At 48.3% G+C, this 22500-nt stretch overlaps 1 protein-coding gene across 6 annotated transcripts in view; it reads left to right on the top strand.

Moving 5' to 3' along the window:
• The window catches only part of LOC123989313 (F-BAR domain only protein 2-like), a 108780-nt gene that overhangs the window by 52506 nt on the left and 33774 nt on the right, over positions 1-22500 (top strand). For 5 of the 6 annotated variants that reach the window (XR_006830551.1, XR_006830550.1, XM_046290240.1 and 2 more), the window contains exons 7-14: positions 159-257; positions 6664-6760; positions 13669-13713; positions 14136-14202; positions 14480-14504; positions 16709-16765; positions 16842-16902; positions 17095-17270. Coding sequence is in view for 4 of the 6 variants with exons in the window: in XM_046290240.1 (XP_046146196.1) it covers positions 159-257; positions 6664-6760; positions 13669-13713; positions 14136-14202; positions 14480-14504; positions 16709-16765; positions 16842-16902; positions 17095-17270 (627 nt within the window). In the remaining 2 variants the exon portion in view is untranslated. The remainder of the gene's footprint in view (positions 1-158; positions 258-6663; positions 6761-13668; positions 13714-14135; positions 14203-14479; positions 14505-16708; positions 16766-16841; positions 16903-17094; positions 17271-22500) is intronic. The other variant, XM_046290241.1, reaches the window with a different exon arrangement.

Here is a 22500-nt window from a genome sequence, read left to right as displayed (position 1 = left end):
AAACTCCAGGTCCGAAGTCTAATAATAATAATAATAATAATATATGCCATTTAGCAGACGCTTTTATCCAAAGCGACTACTTGCATATTTGTTTTGCTCTGGGGAAATGGATTATGTGCTGCATATGTACTCCTGTATATTTTCTCTCTGTGTTCCAGAAGTTTCAGGACATCGAGGAGAGCCACATCGTCCACATGAAGGATATAATTCAGTCATACACGCAGTCTGTTGACGAGACACACGTTCAGATCGGAGAGGTGAGTCTACACACACACACACACACACACACACACACACACACACACACACACACACACACACACACACACACACACACACACACACACACACACACACACACACACACACACACACACACACTGCATGAATGCACACGCAGACACACACACACACACACTGCATGAATGCACACGCAGACACACACACACACACACTGCATGAATGCACACGCAGACACACACACACACACACACACTGCATGAATGCACACGCAGACACACACACACACACACACACTGCACGAATGCACACGCAGACACACACACACACACACACACTGCACGAATGCACACGCAGACACACACACACACACACACTGCACGAATGCACACGCAGACACACACACACACACTGCACGAATGCACACGCAGACGCTCACATGCGCGCACACACACATGGGGTGGGGCGTGTGTCCTGTCCCAGTGCTCAGTGGGTTCACTGTGTGTCAGATGAATTAGTGTAGTCTTTGATCACTCTAATAGTTTCACTGAGAACCAGGAAACCTTCCATTCAGCCATTTATAGCAAACAATTAAAAACTGATCAAAACTCCCTCTCGACCAATCGAAAACACCTTCAACATACAGTCAGAGGCACAGCATGCCGACTGACTAGGCATCTCGCTCTGTGTGGATATGTTACTGGACTTTACTGTGTTCTGCTGTACATAACTCACTGATCATTACAATGTTCATCTTTCCACTTCCATCATTATATTATCACTTTGTTTTTTACATCTTCAGTATACATAGATATTGTTCTCTCATAGATATTGTTCTGTTACAAATATTCTAGATGTTTTACTACATGACAGAATAGACAACGAAAAAGAAACTCTGCTCCACTGTGTTTTTGCTGCTGCAGTCCCAGCAGTGTCCACAGGGGGAGCCACAGCCCCACTCTCTGCTCTAAAGCTCCAGTGTTACCATGCATCTGAACAGGAGAAAGACATCACTGCCCGTCTCTGTCTCAAACCCTATTTCCTATAATATGCCCTGGTTTTGACCAGGACCCATAGGGCTCTCTATAGGGAATATGGTTCCATTTGGAACGCAGCCTATGGTTTAGTGTTAGCCTGGCTGGGCTTCAGTAAAATAGAGCCTAAAGGTGGGTGAGTGCTCTCCCAAACAGCTGGCAAAGTGTGCGCAGGAAGCCCACGTAATGATGAATACCTTTTTAAACCAGGCTGTGTGAGCAAGCGAGCACCATGCCAAGTAGTAGGGAGGGAGGGGGGACACTGCTTCATCAGTTAGACCACAGACACGCAAACTCGGCCCATACATACACACACACACACCGTACACCTAATGTACCAGCACTATAGACTAACAAATATACACACTGTCAATGTACTGTACACACTCCGACATTGCACTGTACACACACTGTCACTTAAAATAATCCATATTGTCCAAGCACATCAACACACTTAAATCTGTCTATCCATATCAAATTTGATTTGTCACATATACTGAATACAACAGGTAGACCTTATAATACAAATAGTCTGGGTAGCCATTTGATTAGCTGTTCAGGAGTTTTATAACTTGGGGGTAGAAGCTCTTGGATCTAGACTTGGCTCTCCGGTACCTCTGCTGTGCGGTAGCAGAGAGAACAATCTATGACTAGGATGGTTGGAGTATTTGACCATTTTTAGGGCCTTCCTCTGACACCTCCTGGTATAGAGGTCCTGAATGGCAGGAATCTTGGACCCAGTGATGTACTGGGCCATACTCACTACCCTCTGACACCTCCTGGTATAGAGGTCCTGGATGGCAGGAAGCTTGGCCCTGGTGATGTACTGGGCCGTACACACTACCCTCTGTAGAGCCTTGCGGTCGGAGGCAGAGCAGTTGCCATACCAGGCAGTGATGCAACCCATCAGGATGCTCTCGATGGTGCAGCTGTAAAACCTTTTGAGGATCTGAGGACCCATGCCAAATCTTTTCAGTCTCCTGAGGGAGAATAGGTTTTGTTGTGCCCTCTTCACAACTGTCTTGGTGTGCTTGGACCATGTTAGTTTGTTGGTGATGTGGACACCAAGGAACTTGAAGCTCTCAACCTGCTCCACTACAGCCCCGTCAATGAGAATGGATGCGTGCTTTCTGCTCTTTGCCTTGATCACGTTGAGAGAGACGTTGATGTTCTTGCACCATACGGTCACGTCTCTGACCTCCAACCTATAGGCTGTTTCATCGCTGTCGGTGATCAGGCCTACCACTGTTGGGTCATCAGCAAACTTAATGATGGTGTTGGAGTTGTGCCTGGCCGTGCAGTCATGAGTCAACAGGGAGTACAGGAGGGGACTGAGCACGCACCTCTGAAGGGCCCCAGTGTTGAGGATCAGCGTGAAGGATGTGTTGTTACCTACCCTTACCACCTGAGGTGTTTAGTCCCAGGGTCCTTAGCTTAGTGATGAGCTTGGAGGGTACTGTGGTGTTGAATGCTGAGCTGTAGTCAATGAACAGCATTCTCACATAGGTGTTCCTTTTGTCCAGGTGGGAAAGGGCAGTGTTGAGTGCAATAGAGATTGCATCATCTGTAATTTAGTTCGCCTGGTAGGCTCGTGTCACTGGGCATCTCTCGGCTGTGCTTCCCTTTGTAGTCTGTAATAGTTTGCACAGCCTGCCACATCCGACGAGCGTCGGAGCCGGTGTAGTACGATTCGATCTTAGTCCTGTATTGACACTTTGCATGTTTGTTTCATCGGGGGACATAGCAGGATTTCTTATAAGCTTCCGGGTTAGAGTCCTGCTCCTTGAAAGCGGCAGCTCTACCCTTTTAGCTCAGTGCGAATGTTGCCTGTAATCCATGGCTTCTGGTTGGGGTATGTACGTACAGTCACTGTGGGGAAGACGTCCTCGATGCACTTATTGATAAAGCCAGTGACTGATCTGGTGTACTCCTTAATGCCATTTGAAGAATCCCTGAACATGTTACAGTCTGTGATTAGAAAACCGTCCTGTAGTTTAGCAGTCCTGTAGTTCTGCTTCATCTTACCACTTTTTTATAGACCGAGTCACTGGTGCTTCCTGATTTAATTGTTGCTTGTAAGCATGAGTCAGGAGGATAGAATTATGGTCAGATTTGCCAAATGGAGGGCGAGGGAGAGCTTTGTACATGTCTCTGTGTGTGGAGTAAAGGTGGTCTAGAATTGTTTTCCCTCTGGTTGTACATTAACATGCTGATAGAAATGAGGTAAAACTGATTTAAGTTTCCCTCCATTAAAGTCCCTGGCCACTAGGAGCGCCACCTCTGGATGAGAATGTTCCTGTTTGCTTATGGCGGACTACAGCTCATTGATTGAGGTTTTAGTGCCAGCATCGGTCTGTGGTGGTATGTAGACAGCTACAAAAAATACAGATGAAAACTCTCTAGGTAGATAGTGTGGTCTACAGTTTATCATGAGATACTTAAACTCATGCGAGCAAAACGGTCAAACTGTCTATACACACACACACACACACACACACACACACACACACACACGCACGCACACATTGACGCACACATAGATACATAATCTGGCCTTGCAAACACACTGTTTGGCTATTGGGCATTGAAGTGTAGTTTTGTGTTAACCTGGGGCTGGGACTGAGGATGGGCCTGGGGCTGGGTTTAGGTCTGGGTCTAGGGTCTAAACAGTGGCTTGGCAGTCTGCATGGCTCTGCCGTTATCTCGTTAGCCTAGCTCTCTTCTCTCTTGTGTTCTTTCTGCTCTAGTCTGGACATGAATGGAAACCACTAAAGACCACAGCACGAGGTAGGAGAGGAAGTTTAGGGAGAGAGACTTGCATGGAGTGAGGGAGGAGAACAGGAGGTATAGAGAGACTGCGTGGGGAGACGGGAGGAAGGCGGGAAAAGAGAGCGAAGGGAGAAAGATGAGGGAAGACTGTGGGGAAGAGAGGGGAGGAAGAGGAGAGGCAGAGGAGAGGGGGAACGCAGTAGGAGGAGGGGGAACGCAGTAGGAGGAGGGGGAACGCAGTAGGAGGAGGGGGAACGCAGTAGGAGGAGGGGGAACGCAGTAGGAGGAGGGGGAACGCAGTAGGAGGAGGGGGAACGCAGTAGGAGGGGGGAACGCAGTAGGAGGAGGGGGAACGCAGTAGGAGGGGGGGAACGGCAGTAGGAGGAGGGGGAACGGCAGTAGGAGGAGGGGGAACGGCAGTAGGAGGAGGGGGAACGGCAGTAGGAGGAGGGGGAAGAGGGGGAAAGAGGTGAAGGCCGAAAGAGGAGAGGGAAATGAGAAAAGAGGAGGTACGAAAGAGGTGGAGAGTGGTATGAAAGGGGTTCGAGAGAGGGTTCGAGAGAGGGTTCGAGAGAGGGTTCGAGAGAGGGTTCGAGAGAGGGTTCGAGAGAGGTGGAGAGGTATGAAAGGGGTGGAGAGAGGGATGACAGGTGGAGAGGTATGGAGAGGGATGAAAGAGGGTGGAGAGAGGTAGGGAAAGAGGTGGGGGGGGAGAGGTGGGGGAAAGACTGCATGGAAGAGACTGCATGGAGCCAAGAGACTGCATGGAGCCAAGAGACTGCATGGAGCCAAGAGAGGTTATCTAAATACATTCTCCTCTGAGAGGAGTATGTGGTTGTCTTTAGCTCAGCTGGTGAGGCATGGTACTTACAACGCCAGGATAGTGGGTTTGATTCCTGGGACCACCCTTAGTGCAGAATGTGGATCAAAACATCTTCTAAATGGCATATTATTATATTCTATTTATTTATATTAGAATCTATATAATTTAACTGAAAGTAATATTATTATTATTATTATTATTCTGGTTTAAAATCTTTACGACAATATGCCTGCATGCTGTGCAGAGTCACTGCAGGTGTGTGTGTGTTTTTGTGCATCTGTAAAAAATCACTGCGGGTTGGAGCAGTTGTGTGTGTCTGGGTGTGTGTGAGACACGCAGGCAGGTGATGACATCACAGCACGTTCCCTCATGGCAGCAGGATGCAGCAAGCGGCTGGCTGGCTGCAGCACCTGACAGATTGCGTGTGCTGGAGTGAGCATTCTACCTTGCCACGGCAGCCCACGCCCCAACCTCCATCCCCCCACGAGGCGTAGGGGGCTAATGCACCTTGCCACGGCAGCCCACGGCCCAACCCCCATCCCCCCACGAGGCGTAGGGGGCTAATGCACCTTGCCTTGCTGGAGGGGTTGGGGGAGCTGCCACTGTGTGTTTTTATGATAGTGAGTGGACATACTGTAAACACAACAGCGTATCACGCACATCTGAATCGTTTGGCGAGATGGCACAGCCAGTCGGTCCCTGTTTGTCATCTATCTGGTCCCTCTCCCCCAACAGACACACACTCACACTCTAACACACATGCCACTAACATCCAAAGTAAACAAACACCATCCTTCCTGTGATAGCACCCAGAGGGCATCAGGAGACCGCTCTGTCCACAACAATAAAACTATACCATTATGTAAGCCAGTCTCCACAGGCCTTAGAGACACATTGTACAGAGAATAGTTTGTAGTAAAGTAGTCTAGTCCTTTAGGGGCTCCTGAGTGGCGCATTGGTCTAAGGCACTGCATCTCAGTACAAGAGGCGTCACTACAGACCCTGGTTTGATTCCAGGCAGTATCACAACCGGCTGTGATTGGGAGTCCCATAGGGTGGCACACAATTGGCCCAGCGTCGTCCGGGTTTGGCCGGGGTAGGCAGTCATTGTAAATAAGAATTTGTTCTTAACTGACTTTACAAGTTAAATAAAGGTTAAATTACATTTTTAGAGGGAGTATAGAGTGAAAAGCACAAAGCCATATTGCATTTGTCAATCCTCCTGAGTATTCTAAAAACGAGGCACCCAGAGAGCAGTCCCCAAGGACATAAGCTGTCACTCTCACAAGCTATCACACACACAGCAGATACACACACTGCGTCATGTTTTAATCACAGAAGTACCTCCCAGTGGTCCTACCACATTGTGATTCCTCAATGGACTCAATGACTGTCCAGCAGCTCAGCCCAGCAGCTAAGCCCAGCCCAGTGACTGTCAGACCAGCCCACAGCACCAGATAGAAGGGAGAGGGCCCTCGGCGCACCAGTTAAAGTGTGTCTGATTCCAAGTGTCTGCCACTCTACCATAATGTAGGCTAATCCATTCTGATGCCTCACTATACTGATGCCAGACCTGGGTCTCACTGTACTGATGCCAGACCTGGGTCTGGCTTGAGCTGCAGAATGCTTGAGCTTGAGCTGATTGAGCTTGAGCTGATTGAGCTTGGCTGATTGAGCTTGAGCTGATTTACAGCAGTTTGCCATGTACAATGGAACCAATGGCATCATCCCAAAAGTGCAACCCCAAGTTAAACGAAGCACACCTCATGACCCTGTGTGTTTGTTGTTCCTCTGCAGGTCCGTATAGAGTTTGAGAGGAACATGGAGAACACCTCTGTGGAGGGCTTGATACAGAAACTGTCTGACAGTAAAGGAACGGGCAAAGAGAGACCAGGTAAGATTCCCCATACGCACAGACACACCTGCCATGATAGGCAAATCACGTCTACAGATCAATGTATTACACATGTGCTAGTGTGTATGACTGGTGAAGCACTTCAGTGGTTAGCGGCAGCTTATGCAATTTATTTGCAAATTATGGTGGAAAACAAGTTTGTTCAATAACAAAAGTTTATCTCAATACTTTGTCATTGCCAACAAAGGGTATATAACAGAGGTCAAACATTTTCTGTAAGTCTTCACAAGGTTTTCACACACTGTTGCTGGTATTTTGGCCCATTCCTCCATGCAGATCTCCTCTAGAGCAGTGATGTTTTGGGGCTGTTGCTGGGCAACACAGACTTTCAACTCCCTCCAAAGATTTTCTATGGGGTTGAGATCTGGAGACTGGCTAGGCCACTCCCGGACCTTGAAATGCTTCTTACAAAGCCACTCCTTCGTTGCCCGGGCGGTGTGTTTGGGATAATTGTCATGCTGAAAGACCCAGCCATGTTTCATCTTCAATGCCCTTGCTGATGGAAGGAGGTTTTCAAAATCTCACGATACATGGCCCCATTCATTCTTTCCTTTACACGGATCAGTCGTCCTGGTCCCTTTGCAGAAAAACAGTGAGTGCTTTCCACCGCCAAGAACTCAGCATTCTTTGTCCTCCAAACACGACGAGTTGAGTTTTTACCAAAACGTTCTATTTTGGTTTCATCTGACCATATGACATTCTCCCAATCTTCTTCTGGATCATCCAAATGCTCTCTAGCAAACTTCAGACGGGCCTGGACATGTACTGGCTTAAGCAGGGGGACACTTCTGGCACTGCAGGATTTGAGTCCCTGGCGGCGTAGTGTGTTACTGATGGTAGGCTTTGTTACTTTGGTCCCAGCTCTCTGCAGGTCATTCACTAGGTCCCCCCGTGTGGTTCTGGGATTTTTGCTCACCGTTCTGGTGATCATTTTGCGTGGAGCCCCAGATCGAGGGAGATTATCAGTGGTCTTGTATGTTTTCCATTTCCTAATAATTGCTCCCACAGTTGATTTCTTCAAACCAAGCTGCTTACCTATTGCAGATTCAGTCTTCCCAGCCTGGTGCAGGTCTACAATTTTGTTTCTGGTGTCCTTTGACAGCTCTTTGTCTCTTGGCCATAGTGGAGTTTGGAGTGTGACTGTTTGAGGTTGTGGACAGGTGTCTTTTATACTGATAACAAGTTCAAACAGGTGCCATTAATACAGGTAACGAGTGGAGGACAGAGGAGCCTCTTAAAGAAGAAGTTACAGGTCTGTGAGAGCCAGAAGAATTGCTTGTTTGTAGGTGACCAAATACTTATTTTCCACCATAATTTGCAAAGAAATTCATTAAAAATCCTACAATGTGATTTTTCTGGATTTTTTCCCCTCATTCTGTCTGTCATAGTTGATGTGTACTTATGATGAAAAGTACAGGCCTCATCTTTTTAAGTGGGAGAACTTGCACAATTGGTGGCTGACTAAATACTTTTTTGCCCCACTGTACCTACTCCTTCAATATGCCTGAATCTGACCCTGTATCAGTGGTTACTTAGGGTAACTTTCTTTAAAGTGACTTCTTGTCTTTTAAGATGGGGACAGGCCTATAAGAGAGATTTAGCCAATGAGAGAGCAGTAACAAAAGGTGGTAGAAGGCCATCAGACTCAGTAGCTGTAATCTGCTGTAAAGGTAGGCAGGTCAGGCCGGACATTCCAGTTAGCATGTGACACCATGCAGACCAGTACAGGGTCAGGGCGGCTTTGCTATACGCATACACACCCATACGCACACACACACACACACACACACACCCGCACACTCACGCACACACACACACTCACGCGCACACACACTCACGCACACACACACGCACTCACGCGCACGCATACGCACTCACGCGCACGCATACGCACTCACGCGCACGCATACGCACTCACGCGCACGCATACGCACTCACGCGCACGCATACGCACTCACGCGCACGCATACGCACTCACGCGCACGCATACGCACTCACGCGCACGCATACGCACGCACACGCACTCACGCGCACGCACTCGCACGCACGCGCACGCACGCACTCACTCACGCGCACGCACTCACGCATACGCACTCACGCGCACGCACGCACTCACGCATACGCACTCACGCGCACGCACGCACGCACTCACTCACTCACTCACTCACGCGTCAAGCACTCACGCGTCAAGCACTCACGCGTCAAGCACTCACGCGTCAAGCACTCACGCGTCACGCACTCACGCACTCACGCACTCACGCACTCACGCACTCACGCACTCACGCACTCACGCACTCACGCACTCACGCACTCACGCACTCACGCACGCACGCACTCACGTGCACGCACTCACGCATACACGTGCACGCACACACGCATACACGTGCACACACGCTCACGCATACACGCTCACGCATACACGCTCACGCATACACGCTCACGCATACACGCTCACGCATACACGCATACGCTCACACACATACACGCTCACGCATACACGTGCATACACACTCACGTTCACGCATACACGTGCATACACACTCACGCACGCATACACGCTCGCGCATACACGCTCACGCGCATACACACTCACGCATACACACACAAACAGACTCTATGACATGCTACGGTAAGCAAGAGAAATCTTACAATTTATATAGTGTTTTCCATTGTGGCTTACCCTGGGGCTTGCAGCCCAGCCCATCACATCAGGTAGGCAACACAAAGGGGTGTATTTGTGTGTGTATACAAACGGTGACCCCGACCCCTGTGTCCAGATGGGACGTCTGAACAGCGCCGGCCTTCATTTGTTTTGACAGCAGAATTAATTGAGGGCTGAAAGCAGTTGTAGAATTCCTCTCCGTATCAAGCTGTTCATTAGAGATCTCACCGTGGCCTAGGCCGCGTCATAACAATAACCTGCCTGTCCCTTGATGAAATAGCTGAACGGATGGCCGATCCTGTGCTTTTTAGAGAGAGAGAGGTTGAATAAACTTTCTACCACAGAAACTGTCTCAAAGTGACACGCTGCTAGGCAGGGGGGTTTGTAGTGTTCACTGATATCCAGCTGAGCTGTCAACTGGCAGCGAGCCAGACACGCAAACCCCTCCACCCCTCTTCCTCTCTCTTTCCCGCTCCGAGCTCATGTGAAGCATATGCAATTTAAAAAGCCATCCTCCGCTCATGCGTGACTGCATGCTTCCCTCACAGAGAGAGGAATAAGATAAAAGAACCTCTACATAAACAGTCATCTGTCTGTTTATGAAATGTTTAAACAGATCCTAATGCCAACTGTGCAGATTTAGGTAAGATTGGCATGTCTGGTGTAGGTTTTTTTCTGTAGTCAGTGTGTGTAAATATTGTCAGATGTAAGATGCTGTCAGCGAAAGGTTCCTGCCCTGTGCTTAAATTTGTTGCCCGTATTGGGCAGTCTTCATGTGGAGGAGCCTAAGTATGGTCTTCAGACATTATTATTTAAATATGTTTATTATTATTGTCTTAGAATTGGTGGTTATGAGTATTTAGCAACACCAGCAACTGCTGATTACTGTAGGAGGTTATGGCTCCCTCTTCACTTAGTTAACTATACCTGCTTGTTAATGCTGTGTGGATTAGGGATGGAGCAGTGGGCAGGTCTCTCTCTCGTTCTCTCTCGTGAACTAGTTATTTGATGAGCGTGGAATTCTTTTTGAATTGGAACGGAACACACACACACACACACAAACAGCAGTCACATCAGTGTGTGTTCGCCGCCAGTGAAAAGCTAACCGGAGAGGGCCTGATATTGCACAGGAGAGTAGATTGGTGTACTTTATCGACGTCACTTGGCGTGATGCGTGCCTCTCGTGACTTACCGCTTCCCTGAGCTTCTCCAAGCATGTCGAACGATGCATTTTGCCCACAACTGACATTCTCTGGGGAAGACTGCATGGAACTGCTGTTGTCATATACACTGCACTAATATATCATTAGCTTTGTTTTTTTCAGGTCAAGACATTTTAGTGCCAAGGAAATAAAATCTTGCCCGAGGCTGGCCTACCCTCTCTTCTCTCCCTCCATGGTCTGCCATGGTCGTGTCGTGCCCTGGTCGTGCCCTGGTCGTGCCCTGGTCGTGCCCTGGTCGTGCCCTGGTCGTGCCCTGGCCGTGCCCTGGCCGTGCCCTGGCCGTGCCGTGCCCTGGCCGTGCCGTGCCCTGGCCGTGCCGTGCCCTGGTCGTGCCGTGCCCTGGCCGTGCCGTGCCCTGGTCGTGCCGTGCCCTGGTCGTGCCGTGCCCTGGTCGTGCCGTGCCCTGCCCGTGCCCTGGTCGTGCCGTGCCCTGGTCGTGCCGTGCCCTGGTCGTGCCGTGCCCTGGTCGTGCCGTGCCCTGGTCGTGCCGTGCCCTGGTCGTGCCGTGCCCTGGTCGTGCCGTGCCCTGGTCGTGCCGTGCCCTGGTCGTGCCGTGCCCTGGTCGTGCCGTGCCCTGGTCGTGCCGTGCCCTGGCCGTGCCCTGGTCGTGCCGTGCCCTGGTCGTGCCGTGCCCTGGTCGTGCCGTGCCCTGGTTGTGCCGTGCCCTGGTCGTGCCCTGGTTGTGCTGTGCCCTGGTCGTGCCCTGGTTGTGCTGTGCCCTGGTCGTGCCCTGGTTGTGCTGTGCCCTGGTCGTGCCCTGGTTGTGCTGTGCCCTGGTCGTGCCCTGGTCGTGCTGTGCCCTGGTCGTGCCCTGGTCGTGCCCTGGTCGTGTCGTGCCCTGGTCGTGCTGTGCCCTGGTCGGTCGTGCCCTGGTCGTGTCGTGCCCTGGTCGTGTCGTGCCCTGGTCTTGTCGTGCCCTGGTCGTGTCGTGCCCTGGTCGTGTCGTGCCCTGGTCGTGTCGTGCCCTGGTCGTGCCCTGGTCGTGCCCTGGTCGTGCATTAGCTTTTAAGAAGATAAACGCTCAAAAGGGAACTTGGAACAGATCTGTGTTGTGACGAAGAGGCTGTGTATTCACAGAACCCCTAGCTTTCTATATCAACAGACAGAATAAATAACCTAGTTAACAAAATAATATTCATTCCATGTATTATAGACGATACCACTCTAACCGTGGATTCAGAGGAATTGATTTATTACTCATTGATTATTCATCTATTTTTATGTTTTCACTTAAAGCAAAGTAAGTCATAATTTCAAACTCATCGTCTTACAATCTTTACTTATAATAACCGTAAGACAATAGCTTTTCTAACCGTTGACTCTAAAATCATATGGGATCTATTGATTGACACGTATATTCATCCTGAGTGTTGCTCTTGGTTTCTCCGCTGCTTTTTCAGTAGCGTGTGTGTGTGTGTGTGTGTGTGTGTGTGTGTGTGTGTGTGTGTGTGTGTGTGTGTGTGTGTGTGATAATGCATATCCAACCCTATGAAAACCCCTCGTTAATGTGTTCTCCAGACGCTCTCGAAGCGAGGCATTCCAAGTGCAAGAGCTCGGAGGTAAATATGTAGAATTGATGAACATTAAATTAAGCATGATTTTTGTTGTTTTTCTTTAGGTTCTTTCTCAATTTCTATATAAATAATTGTTGTTTTTCTTGTGAAAATCAGCGTCTGGTTCGGCTCCAGATTAGACCAAGGGCATTCCTCCCAGCAGATTTGGCAATTTCTTGTTTTTAAAACATATCTATTTATTAAATTATCATTATGCATTATCATTGTGTTGGAAAGATTGAGATAGCACCAGCTCACACGCTCTGTGTGGTTTGGTCTCTGTTGTGCAGGTTTACAGTAGGCCTATGTAGAACTTAAATTCTGTCTCTGAGATCTGTGCGTCCATGAGAAAGTGTGAGAGCGAGAGAGAGGAAGTGACTGAGGAATAGTTTGTGTGGAACATGCTTTGTGTGTGTGTGTGTGTGTGTGTGTGTGTGTGTGTGTGTGTGTGTGTGTGTGTGTGTGTGTGTGTGTGTGTGAGAGAGAGGAAGTGACTGAGGAATAGTTTGTGTGTGGAACATGCTGTAGTGTCTCTGTGTGTGTGTGTGACTGAGGAATAGTTTGTGTATGGAACATGCTGTAGTGTGTGTGTGTGTGAGAGGAAGTGACTGAGGAATAGATTGTGTGTGTGTGAGAGAGGAAGTGACTGAGGAATAGTTTGTGTGTGGAACATGCTGTAGTGTCTCTGTGTGTGTGACTGAGGAATAGTTTGTGTATGGAACATGCTGTAGTGTGTGTGTGTGTGTGTGTGTGTAAGAGAGGAAGTGACTGAGGAATAGTTTGTGTGTGGCACATGCTGTAGTGTGTGTGTGTGAGAGAGGAAGTGACTGAGGAATAGTTTGTGTGTGGCACATGCTGTAGTGTGTGTGTGTGAGAGAGGAAGTGACTGAGGAATAGTTTGTGTGTGGCACATGCTGTAGTGTGTGTGTGTGAGAGAGGAAGTGACTGAGGAATAGTTTGTGTGTGGCACATGCTGTAGTGTGTGTGTGTGAGAGAGGAAGTGACTGAGGAATAGTTTGTGTGTGGCACATGCTGTAGTGTGTGTGTGAGAGAGGAAGTGACTGAGGAATAGTTTGTGTGTGGCACATGCTGTAGTGTGTGTGTGCTGCACTACAGTGTATCTTATGTGCTGTAGTTTTTTCCCCTGGTTCAGGATAGTCACATCTTACTGATGGCTACCAGACACTGTGTTGACTCTGCCATTGACCCTGTCTGCCCTCTGAGTTTAGCAGAGACCACTTAGTTTAACGTGTGTGTGCCAAGCTAGACCCTCTGTTCCTGCCAAGCCGTGTGTGTGTGTGATGATAGGTGTGTGTGTGTGTGTGATGATAGGTTGTGTGTGTGTGTGATGATAGGTTGTGTGTGTGTGTGATGATAGGTTGTGTGTGTGCGATGCGTTTCGGGCACTGCCAGCAAATTAACCTAAATTAGTGTATTCTGTATTATCAGGTCCTATTGAGTTTGAAGAATGCAACACTGCCATCGCCACTGAAGGTAAGTCTCTCTCACACACACACACACACACACACACACACACACACACACACACACACACACACACACACACACACACACACACACACACACACACACACACACACGCTTGTGCCCTTATTTTCTATAGTTTATTCTCTCCTCAATGGAAAAAAACAGACCAACAGAAAACAGTGTGAAATTTCATAAAAGTCGGACTTGATATTTTTCACACCTAAATGTGTGGGAACATTTTAAGTCTAAACGTTTTAAGTTGTCTGGCCACTTCTCCACCTCTGCTGCAGAACATCTAAAGAAGTAAAAGTGTTTCATAAAGGGATTTGATTTATCCGATTTTCTTTTTGGTTTGGAGTTGTCATATTTGTCTAATAAAATTGAAGAAATCTATCAGACATTTCTCACATACTTGGGTTTGTTACTAGGAGCCAAACCCAGAAAGAGGAAAACATTTGCGATCCGCCGGAAAGACAACAAGGACACAGACTCGACGTTAGTAGCTTCTACTTTTAAACTTGATTTATAAAGGATGTACAAGTAGTTTATAAACTGTCCATTTGAATGATTTACTTTCCACTGCCTGGAACTTCAGATGGCTTAATGAACAGTCTCTAAATTCTGTTTCAAATCATCGAAGATTACTATACATCATGTTTAGTTTTAATTAGGGTTGTCTTGATGATAAATATGAATTCTGCATCATTGGCCTGAATTCAGAGAATATTAAATTAGTCTGAAATGAAACGTTGTTTCTTTTGGTGGGTCTCAGGGAGTCGACAGAAGTTGAACCTGCTGTGAGTATATTCCCAGTTACATACTCTCAAATGGAATTGATCTGAATCACATTAATTTAATACTATAATGTGAATCCCAATTTTATTGGGAATGACTTTGTAATATTATGCAATAGTATTGCAATTATTATTCTCGAGTTTCTCAAATTCTCTGTTTCCCTCTGTTTCCCTCTGTTTCTCTCTCTCTCTCTCTCTCTCTCTCTCTCTCTCTCGCTGTCTCGCTGTCTCGCTGTCTCGCTGTCTCGCTGTCTCGCTGTCTCGCTGTCTCGCTGTCTCGCTGTCTCGCTGTCTCGCTGTCTCGCTGTCTCGCTGTCTGGCTGTCTCGCTTTCTCTCTCTCTCTCTCGCGCTTTCTCTCTCTCTCTCTCGCGCTTTCTCTCTCGCTGTCTCGCGCTTTCTCTCTCGCTGTCTCGCGCTTTCTCTCTCGCTGTCTCGCTTTCTCTCTCGCTGTCTCGCGCTTTCTCTCTCTCTCTCTCGCGCTTTCTCTCTCGCTGTCTCGCGCTTTCTCTCTCGCTGTCTCGCGCTTTCTCTCTCGCTGTCTCGCGCTTTCTCTCTCGCTGTCTCGCGCTTTCTCTCTCGCTGTCTCGCGCTTTCTCTCTCGCTGTCTCGCGCTTTCTCTCTCGCTGTCTCGCGCTTTCTCTCTCTCTCTCGCGCTTTCTCTCTCGCTGTCTCGCGCTTTCTCTCTCGCTGTCTCGCGCTTTCTCTCTCGCTGTCTCGCGCTTTCTCTCTCGCTGTCTCGCGCTTTCTCTCTCGCTGTCTCGCGCTTTCTCTCTCGCTGTCTCGCGCTTTCTCTCTCGCTGTCTCGCGCTTTCTCTCTCGCTGTCTCGCGCTTTCTCTCTCGCTGTCTCGCGCTTTCTCTCTCGCTGTCTCGCGCTTTCTCTCTCGCTGTCTCTTTCTCTCTCGCTGTCTCGCGCTTTCTCTTTCTCTCTCGCTGTCTCGCGCTTTCTCTTTCTCTCTCGCTGTCTCGCGCTTTCTCTTTCTCTCTCGCTGTCTCGCGCTTTCTCTCTCGCTGTCTCGCTGTCTCGCGCTTTCTCGCTGTCTCGCTGTCTCGCTGTCTCGCTGTCTCGCTGTCTGGCTGTCTGGCTGTCTGGCTGTCTGGCTGTCTGGCTGTCTGGCTGTCTGGCTGTCTGGCTGTCTGGCTGTCTCGCTTGCTTTCTCTCTCTCTCTCTCGCGCTTTCTCTCTCTCGCGCTTTCTCTCTCTCTCTCGCGCTTTCTCTCTCTCTCTCGCGCTTTTTCTCTCTCTCTGTCTCGCGCTTTCTCTCTCGCTGTCTCGCGCTTTCTCTCTCGCTGTCTCGCTTTCTCTCTCGCTGTCTCGCGCTTTCTCTCTCGCTGTCTCGCGCTTTCTCTCTCGCTGTCTCGCGCTTTCTCTCTCGCTGTCTCGCGCTTTCTCTCTCGCTGTCTCGCGCTTTCTCTCTCGCTGTCTCGCGCTTTCTCTCTCGCTGTCTCGCGCTTTCTCTCTCGCTGTCTCGCGCTTTCTCTCTCGCTGTCTCGCTGTCTCGCTGTCTGGCTGTCTCGCTGTCTCGCTGTCTGGCTGTCTCGCTGTCTGGCTGTCTGGCTGTCTGGCTGTCTGGCTGTCTGGCTGTCTCGCTTGCTTTCTCTCTCTCTCTCTCGCGCTTTCTCTCTCTCGCGCTTTCTCTCTCTCTCTCGCGCTTTTTCTCTCTCTCTCGCGCTTTCTCTCTCGCTGTCTCGCGCTTTCTCTCTCGCTGTCTCGCGCTTTCTCTCTCGCTGTCTCGTGCTTTCTCTCTCGCTGTCTCGCGCTTTCTCTCTCGCTGTCTCGCGCTTTCTCTCGCTGTCTCGCGCTTTCTCTCTCGCTGTCTCGCGCTTTCTCTCTCGCTGTCTCGCGCTTTCTCTCGCTGTCTCGCGCTTTCTCTCTCGCTGTCTCGCGCTTTCTCTCTCGCTGTCTCGCGCTTTCTCTCTCGCTGTCTCGCGCTTTCTCGCTGTCTCGCGCTTTCTCTCTCTCTCTCTGTCTCTCTCTCTCTCGCGCTTTCTCTCTCTCTCTCGCGCTTTCTCTCTCTCTCTCTCGCGCTTTCTCTCTCTCTCTCTCGCGCTTTCTCTCTCTCTCTCTCGCGCTTTCTCTCTCTCTCTCTCTCGCGCTTTCTCTCTCTCTCTCTCGCGCTTTCTCTCTCTCTCTCTCTCTCTCTCTCTCTCTCGCGCTTTCTCTCTCTCTCTCGCGCTTTCTCTCTCTGTGTCTCCTCTGGGCTTGTAGAACAATACCAATGGAGTTCCTCCTGGAAACGATGGCACCATATACTTCCAAAACGCTGTGAGTCTCACACACACAGCAGGAAATGCTTAAGTGCATTTTACTAAGTGATGCATTACTGTTGTGTTTGTTCTAGAATGTCCCCACGGTTGATGAAGATGGCTTCTGCATCAGACCGGAAGACCGCAACCAAAATGATATCCTTCCTCAATACTCACACTTTAACAGTGTTAAACCTTCCAACACTGTCTTCAAACTCTTCTTATCATTCCTTCATCTGCTGGGGTTGTGATGTCGTCTGTTGGCCTTGTTACCATATTGCCATACTGTATAGCCACTAATCTGGCTTGGTGTTATAATCCGTTCTGCTTCCTTAATCCCTGATCCACATGCCAAAGAGAACTCGTTCTATTCGTCGAGTGACTCGGAGGACGAGGATGAACCCAGGAAGTTCCGTGTGGAAATCAAGCCGGTGGCGCCCAACAACATGACTCAACAAAGCCGAGCCACCATCGACCAACTCAAGGCCTCCATTGGAAACATCAGCCTATCGCCACCAACCTCGGTACTTCAACTCTGTACGACTTCATTTGATAGAAACCTGTTGCTCCACAATTCTGTCAGATTGCCAGAGATTCCAAACACACATTGGAGAGTAGACAGACACAAACTGATCAATATAACAATCAATACTTCCTCACCTCCCACCTTGGTGAAGGAGTCATTCACACTTGGATAAGGTTCAAATCCTGTATCCTACAACATTAATATAGAAAGTTGCACATACATCACTACCGTTACCACAGAAATACATCTGTAAGCATGTAGAAAGAGATCAACGTTCTGATGTATTCTGTCTCTAAAGATGTTTCCTCCGTACACTTCAGCTACACCCATTCACTGACCTTAGTCTACTCTCTCTCTCTCTGTTTGTCTGAGGGGCAGCTCCCCGTCAGTCTGTCTGTCCCTTCTCCTCTCTACCACTAGAGGGCAGTAGTACATTGCATTTCCACTGTAAGATCTGGGAATGGTAGAGTCATAAAGCCCCAGAATCATTAGACAGTATCATACATATTTCAACGTCATTTTTGCCTTATTCTGTTCTTTTGCCTGTTTGAACCATTGTCTCAACTGTCTAAGATGAGTCACTGTGGACAGTAGGAGTGATTGAGCTCATTCAGAAGGTTCAGTTGGGAGTTTTTCTTTAAAGATTGAAATCTCCATGCATGAGTCATAATTCAAACATCATTTTGCATTTGTTTTTCTGTGTTTGACCGGTAGGGTAAAAATGTATCACAAATAGTCTTCGGTTTTGGTCACTTGTTTTCTCTCTTGCTGTACTTGAACACAACGGTTGGCGCAGGTGGAATGGCCTTGTCTCTAGGTTCTGAACCGTCTGTTTTAAAGCAGTGGTACCACTGCTGTACAACTAGTTGCATGGTGTTACAGTAGAGTCAGTAGTCACACCCCACTTCACCCTGCTGTTACGTAATGGGATGAGATGGCATGCAGAGACTGTCAGAGCTCCAGCACGCAGAGCCTGACCTTTAGGCCTGGAGTTGACCTCTCCATTTAACTTTGACTGACTGACTGGCCATATCATCTCTAAATCTCTGAGCCGCGCTCTCTGTCTGCCTGCTCAGGGTGGAAATAGCGCCTGCCACTTTAAAACAGTAGTGTGTGTGAACAGTCCGTGTGCTGCTTCAGGAGGTTGTGTGAGCTCCCCCATTTCAGCTAGAGGAGTCCTACCACTCTAAACGACTGTCACGGAATCTCTTTATCTTTTTCTCATTGACCCTCTCTCCCCTTTGGTCTACCATGCTCTCTCTATCTCTCTATTGGTATTTACTCTTGTTTTATTAGGGCGTTTTGCTGCTGGGTTTGGACATTACTTGTATGTGATTCTTTATGGGGTTAGTCGACCATTACATTTGACAGTGTTTAGAAATATTTTTTTCAGATGTTTTAAATCAGCTAATTTTTTGGTTTTAAATGGAATGAATGAACTTTGGGCGAGAATTCCTACGTTTATGGAGAATTTCTTTGTTATTTTTGAAGCATTAAGAAGTTTCTTGAGGAAAAACATTCTCTGGCTTTTCCAAGGCCTGAAATTGGGATTTGGTTCATTACAAAAGGGTTTTTGCTCGACAGCAGGACTAAACATTTATAATATTTTCTCAGTCTAACGACAAACAGCAGCAACCTCTACTGTTTCTTTTTTTCTGTTTGGACTTTCACCTAAGTCTAGGAATATTCCCTCTGTTTTAGTTTATTGCTCCCTCCTTCATATCTTAAGTATTTTTGTTCCACCTTAATATTGACAGAAATGTTCTCTAGTTAAAAAATCTAGGCGATAATGAACGTTGCATCAATTTCTTGCCATTTTGTCTTTCATCTTATCAGTTCCCTTCTGTGCTGTTTGTTTCTTTATTGAAACAGCAGTGGAAGCAGGAATGGTTTATGTGTGACTGTGTGTGGAGATCTGTAGTGTGTGTGTGGAGATCTGTAGTGTGTGTGTGGAGATCTGTAGTGTGTGTGTGGAGATCTGTAGTGTGTGTGTGGAGATCTGTAGTGTGTGTGTGGAGATCTGTAGTGTGTGTGTGGAGATCTGTAGTGTGTGTGTGGAGATCTGTAGTGTGTGTGTGTGGAGATCTGTAGTGTGTGTGTGTGTGGAGATCTGTAGTGTGTGTGTGTGTGGAGATCTGTAGTGTGTGTGTGTGTGGAGATCTGTAGTGTGTGTGTGTGTGGAGATCTGTAGTGTGTGTGTGTGTGTGGAGATCTGTAGTGTGTGTGTGTGTGTGGAGATCTGTAGTGTGTGTGTGTGTGTGGAGATCTGTAGTGTGTGTGTGTGTGTGTGGAGATCTGTAGTGTGTGTGTGTGTGGAGATCTGTAGTGTGTGTGTGTGTGTGTGTGTGGAGATCTGTAGTGGGTGTGTGTGTGTGTGTGGAGATCTGTAGTGTGTGTGTGTGTGTGTGTGGAGATCTGTAGTGTGTGTGTGTGTGTGTGTGGAGATCTGTAGTGTGTGTGTGTGTGTGTGTGGAGATCTGTAGTGTGTGTGTGTGTGTGTGTGGAGATCTGTAGTGTGTGTGTGTGTGGAGATCTGTAGTGTGTGTGTGTGTGGAGATCTGTAGTGTGTGTGTGTGTGTGTGTGGAGATCTGTAGTGTGTGTGTGTGTGTGTGTGGAGATCTGTAGTGTGTATGTGTGTGTGTGGAGATCTGTAGTGTGTGTGTGTGTGTGTGTGGAGATCTGTAGTGTGTGTGTGTGTGTGTGTGGAGATCTGTAGTGTGTGTGTGTGTGTGGAGATCTGTAGTGTGTGTGTGTGTGTGGAGATCTGTAGTGTGTGTGTATGTGTGGAGATCTGTAGTGTGTGTGTATGTGTGGAGATCTGTAGTGTGTGTGTATGTGTGGAGATCTGTAGTGTGTGTGTGTGTGTGGAGATCTGTAGTGTGTGTGTGTGTGTGTGGAGATCTGTAGTGTGTGTGTGTGTGTGTGGAGATCTGTAGTGTGTTTGTGTGGAGATCTGTAGTGTGTGTGTGTGGAGATCTGTAGTGTGTGTGTGTGGAGATCTGTAGTGTGTGTGTGTGTGTGTGGAGATCTGTAGTGTGTGTGTGTGGAGATCTGTAGTGTGTGTGTGTGTGGAGATCTGTAGTGTGTGTGTGTGTGTGGAGATCTGTAGTGTGTGTGTGTGTGGAGATCTGTAGTGTGTGTGTGTGTGTGGAGATCTGTAGTGTGTGTGTGGAGATCTGTAGTGTGTGTGTGTGTGTGTGGAGATCTGTAGTGTGTGTGTGTGGAGATCTGTAGTGTGTGTGTGTGGAGATCTGTAGTGTGTGTGTGTGGAGATCTGTAGTGTGTGTGTGTGTGTGGAGATCTGTAGTGTGTGTGTGTGTGTGTGTGGAGATCTGTAGTGTGTGTGTGTGTGTGTGTGGAGATCTGTAGTGTGTGTGTGTGTGTGGAGATCTGTAGTGTGTGTGTGGAGATCTGTAGTGTGTGTGTGTGTGTGGAGATCTGTTGTGTGTGTGTGTGTGTGGAGATCTGTAGTGTGTGTGTGTGTGTGGAGATCTGTAGTGTGTGTGTGTGTGGAGATCTGTAGTGTGTGTGTGTGTGTGTGTGGAGATCTGTAGTGTGTGTGTGTGTGTGTGTGTGTGGAGATCTGTAGTGTGTGTGTGTGTGGAGATCTGTAGTGTGTGTGTGTGTGTGTGGAGATCTGTAGTGTGTGTGTGTGTGTGTGGAGATCTGTAGTGTGTGTGTGTGTGTGGATCTGTAGTGTGTGTGTGTGTGTGTGTGGAGATCTGTAGTGTGTGTGTGTGTGGAGATCTGTAGTGTGTGTGTGTGTGGAGATCTGTAGTGTGTGTGTGTGTGTGTGGAGATCTGTAGTGTGTGTGTGTGTGTGTGTGTGTGGAGATCTGTAGTGTGTGTGTGTGTGTGTGTGTGTGTGGAGATCTGTAGTGTGTGTGTGTGTGTGTGGAGATCTGTAGTGTGTGTGTGTGTGGAGATCTGTAGTGTGTGTGGAGATCTGTAGTGTGTGTGGAGATCTGTAGTGTGTGTGTGTGTGGAGATCTGTAGTGTGTGTGTGTGTGTGGAGATCTGTAGTGTGTGTGTGTGTGTGGAGATCTGTAGTGTGTGTGTGTGTGGAGATCTGTAGTGTGTGTGTGTGTGGAGATCTGTAGTGTGTGTGTGTGTGGAGATCTGTAGTGTGTGTGTGTGTGGAGATCTGTAGTGTGTGTGTGTGTGGAGATCTGTAGTGTGTGTGTGTGTGGAGATCTGTAGTGTGTGTGTGTGTGTGGAGATCTGTAGTGTGTGTGTGTGTGTGGAGATCTGTAGGGTGTGTGTGGAGATCTGTAGTGTGTGTGTGTGTGTGTGGAGATCTGTAGTGTGTGTGTGTGTGTGTGGAGATCTGTAGTGTGTGTGTGTGTGTGTGTGGAGATCTGTAGTGTGTGTGTGTGTGTGTGTGGAGATCTGTAGTGTGTGTGTGTGGAGATCTGTAGTGTGTGTGTGTGTGTGTGGAGATCTGTAGTGTGTGTGTGTGTGTGGAGATCTGTAGTGTGTGTGTGTGTGGAGATCTGTAGTGTGTGTGTGTGTGGAGATCTGTAGTGTGTGTGTGTGTGGAGATCTGTAGTGTGTGTGTGTGTGGAGATCTGTAGTGTGTGTGTGGAGATCTGTAGTGTGTGTGTGTGTGGAGATCTGTAGTGTGTGTGTGTGTGTGTGGAGATCTGTAGTGTGTGTGTGTGTGTGGAGATCTGTAGTGTGTGTGTGTGTGTGGAGATCTGTAGTGTGTGTGTGTGTCTGGAGATCTGTAGTGTGTGTGTGTGTGGAGATCTGTAGTGTGTGTGGAGATCTGTAGTGTGTGTGGAGATCTGTAGTGTGTGTGTGTGTGGAGATCTGTAGTGTGTGTGTGTGTGTGGAGATCTGTAGTGTGTGTGTGTGTGTGGAGATCTGTAGTGTGTGTGTGTGTGTGGAGGTGTGTGTGTGTGTGTGGAGATCTGTAGTGTGTGTGTGTGTGGAGATCTGTAGTGTGTGTGTGTGTGGAGATCTGTAGTGTGTGTGTGTGTGTGGAGATCTGTAGTGTGTGTGTGGAGATCTGTAGTGTGTGTGTGTGTGTGGAGATCTGTAGTGTGTGTGTGTGTGTGTGTGTGTGTGTGTGGAGATCTGTAGTGTGTGTGTGTGTGGAGATCTGTAGTGTGTGTGTGTGTGTGTGTGGAGATCTGTAGTGTGTGTGTGTGTGTGGAGATCTGTAGTGTGTGTGGAGATCTGTAGTGTGTGTGTGTGTGTGGAGATCTGTAGTGTGTGTGTGTGT

The sequence above is a fragment of the Oncorhynchus gorbuscha genome, linkage group LG11 (assembly GCF_021184085.1).
Source record: "Oncorhynchus gorbuscha isolate QuinsamMale2020 ecotype Even-year linkage group LG11, OgorEven_v1.0, whole genome shotgun sequence".
Lineage (NCBI taxonomy): Eukaryota > Metazoa > Chordata > Actinopteri > Salmoniformes > Salmonidae > Oncorhynchus > Oncorhynchus gorbuscha.
The sequence above is the reverse complement of the archived record's forward strand: the minus strand, read 5'-3'. Positions and strand labels throughout refer to the sequence as shown.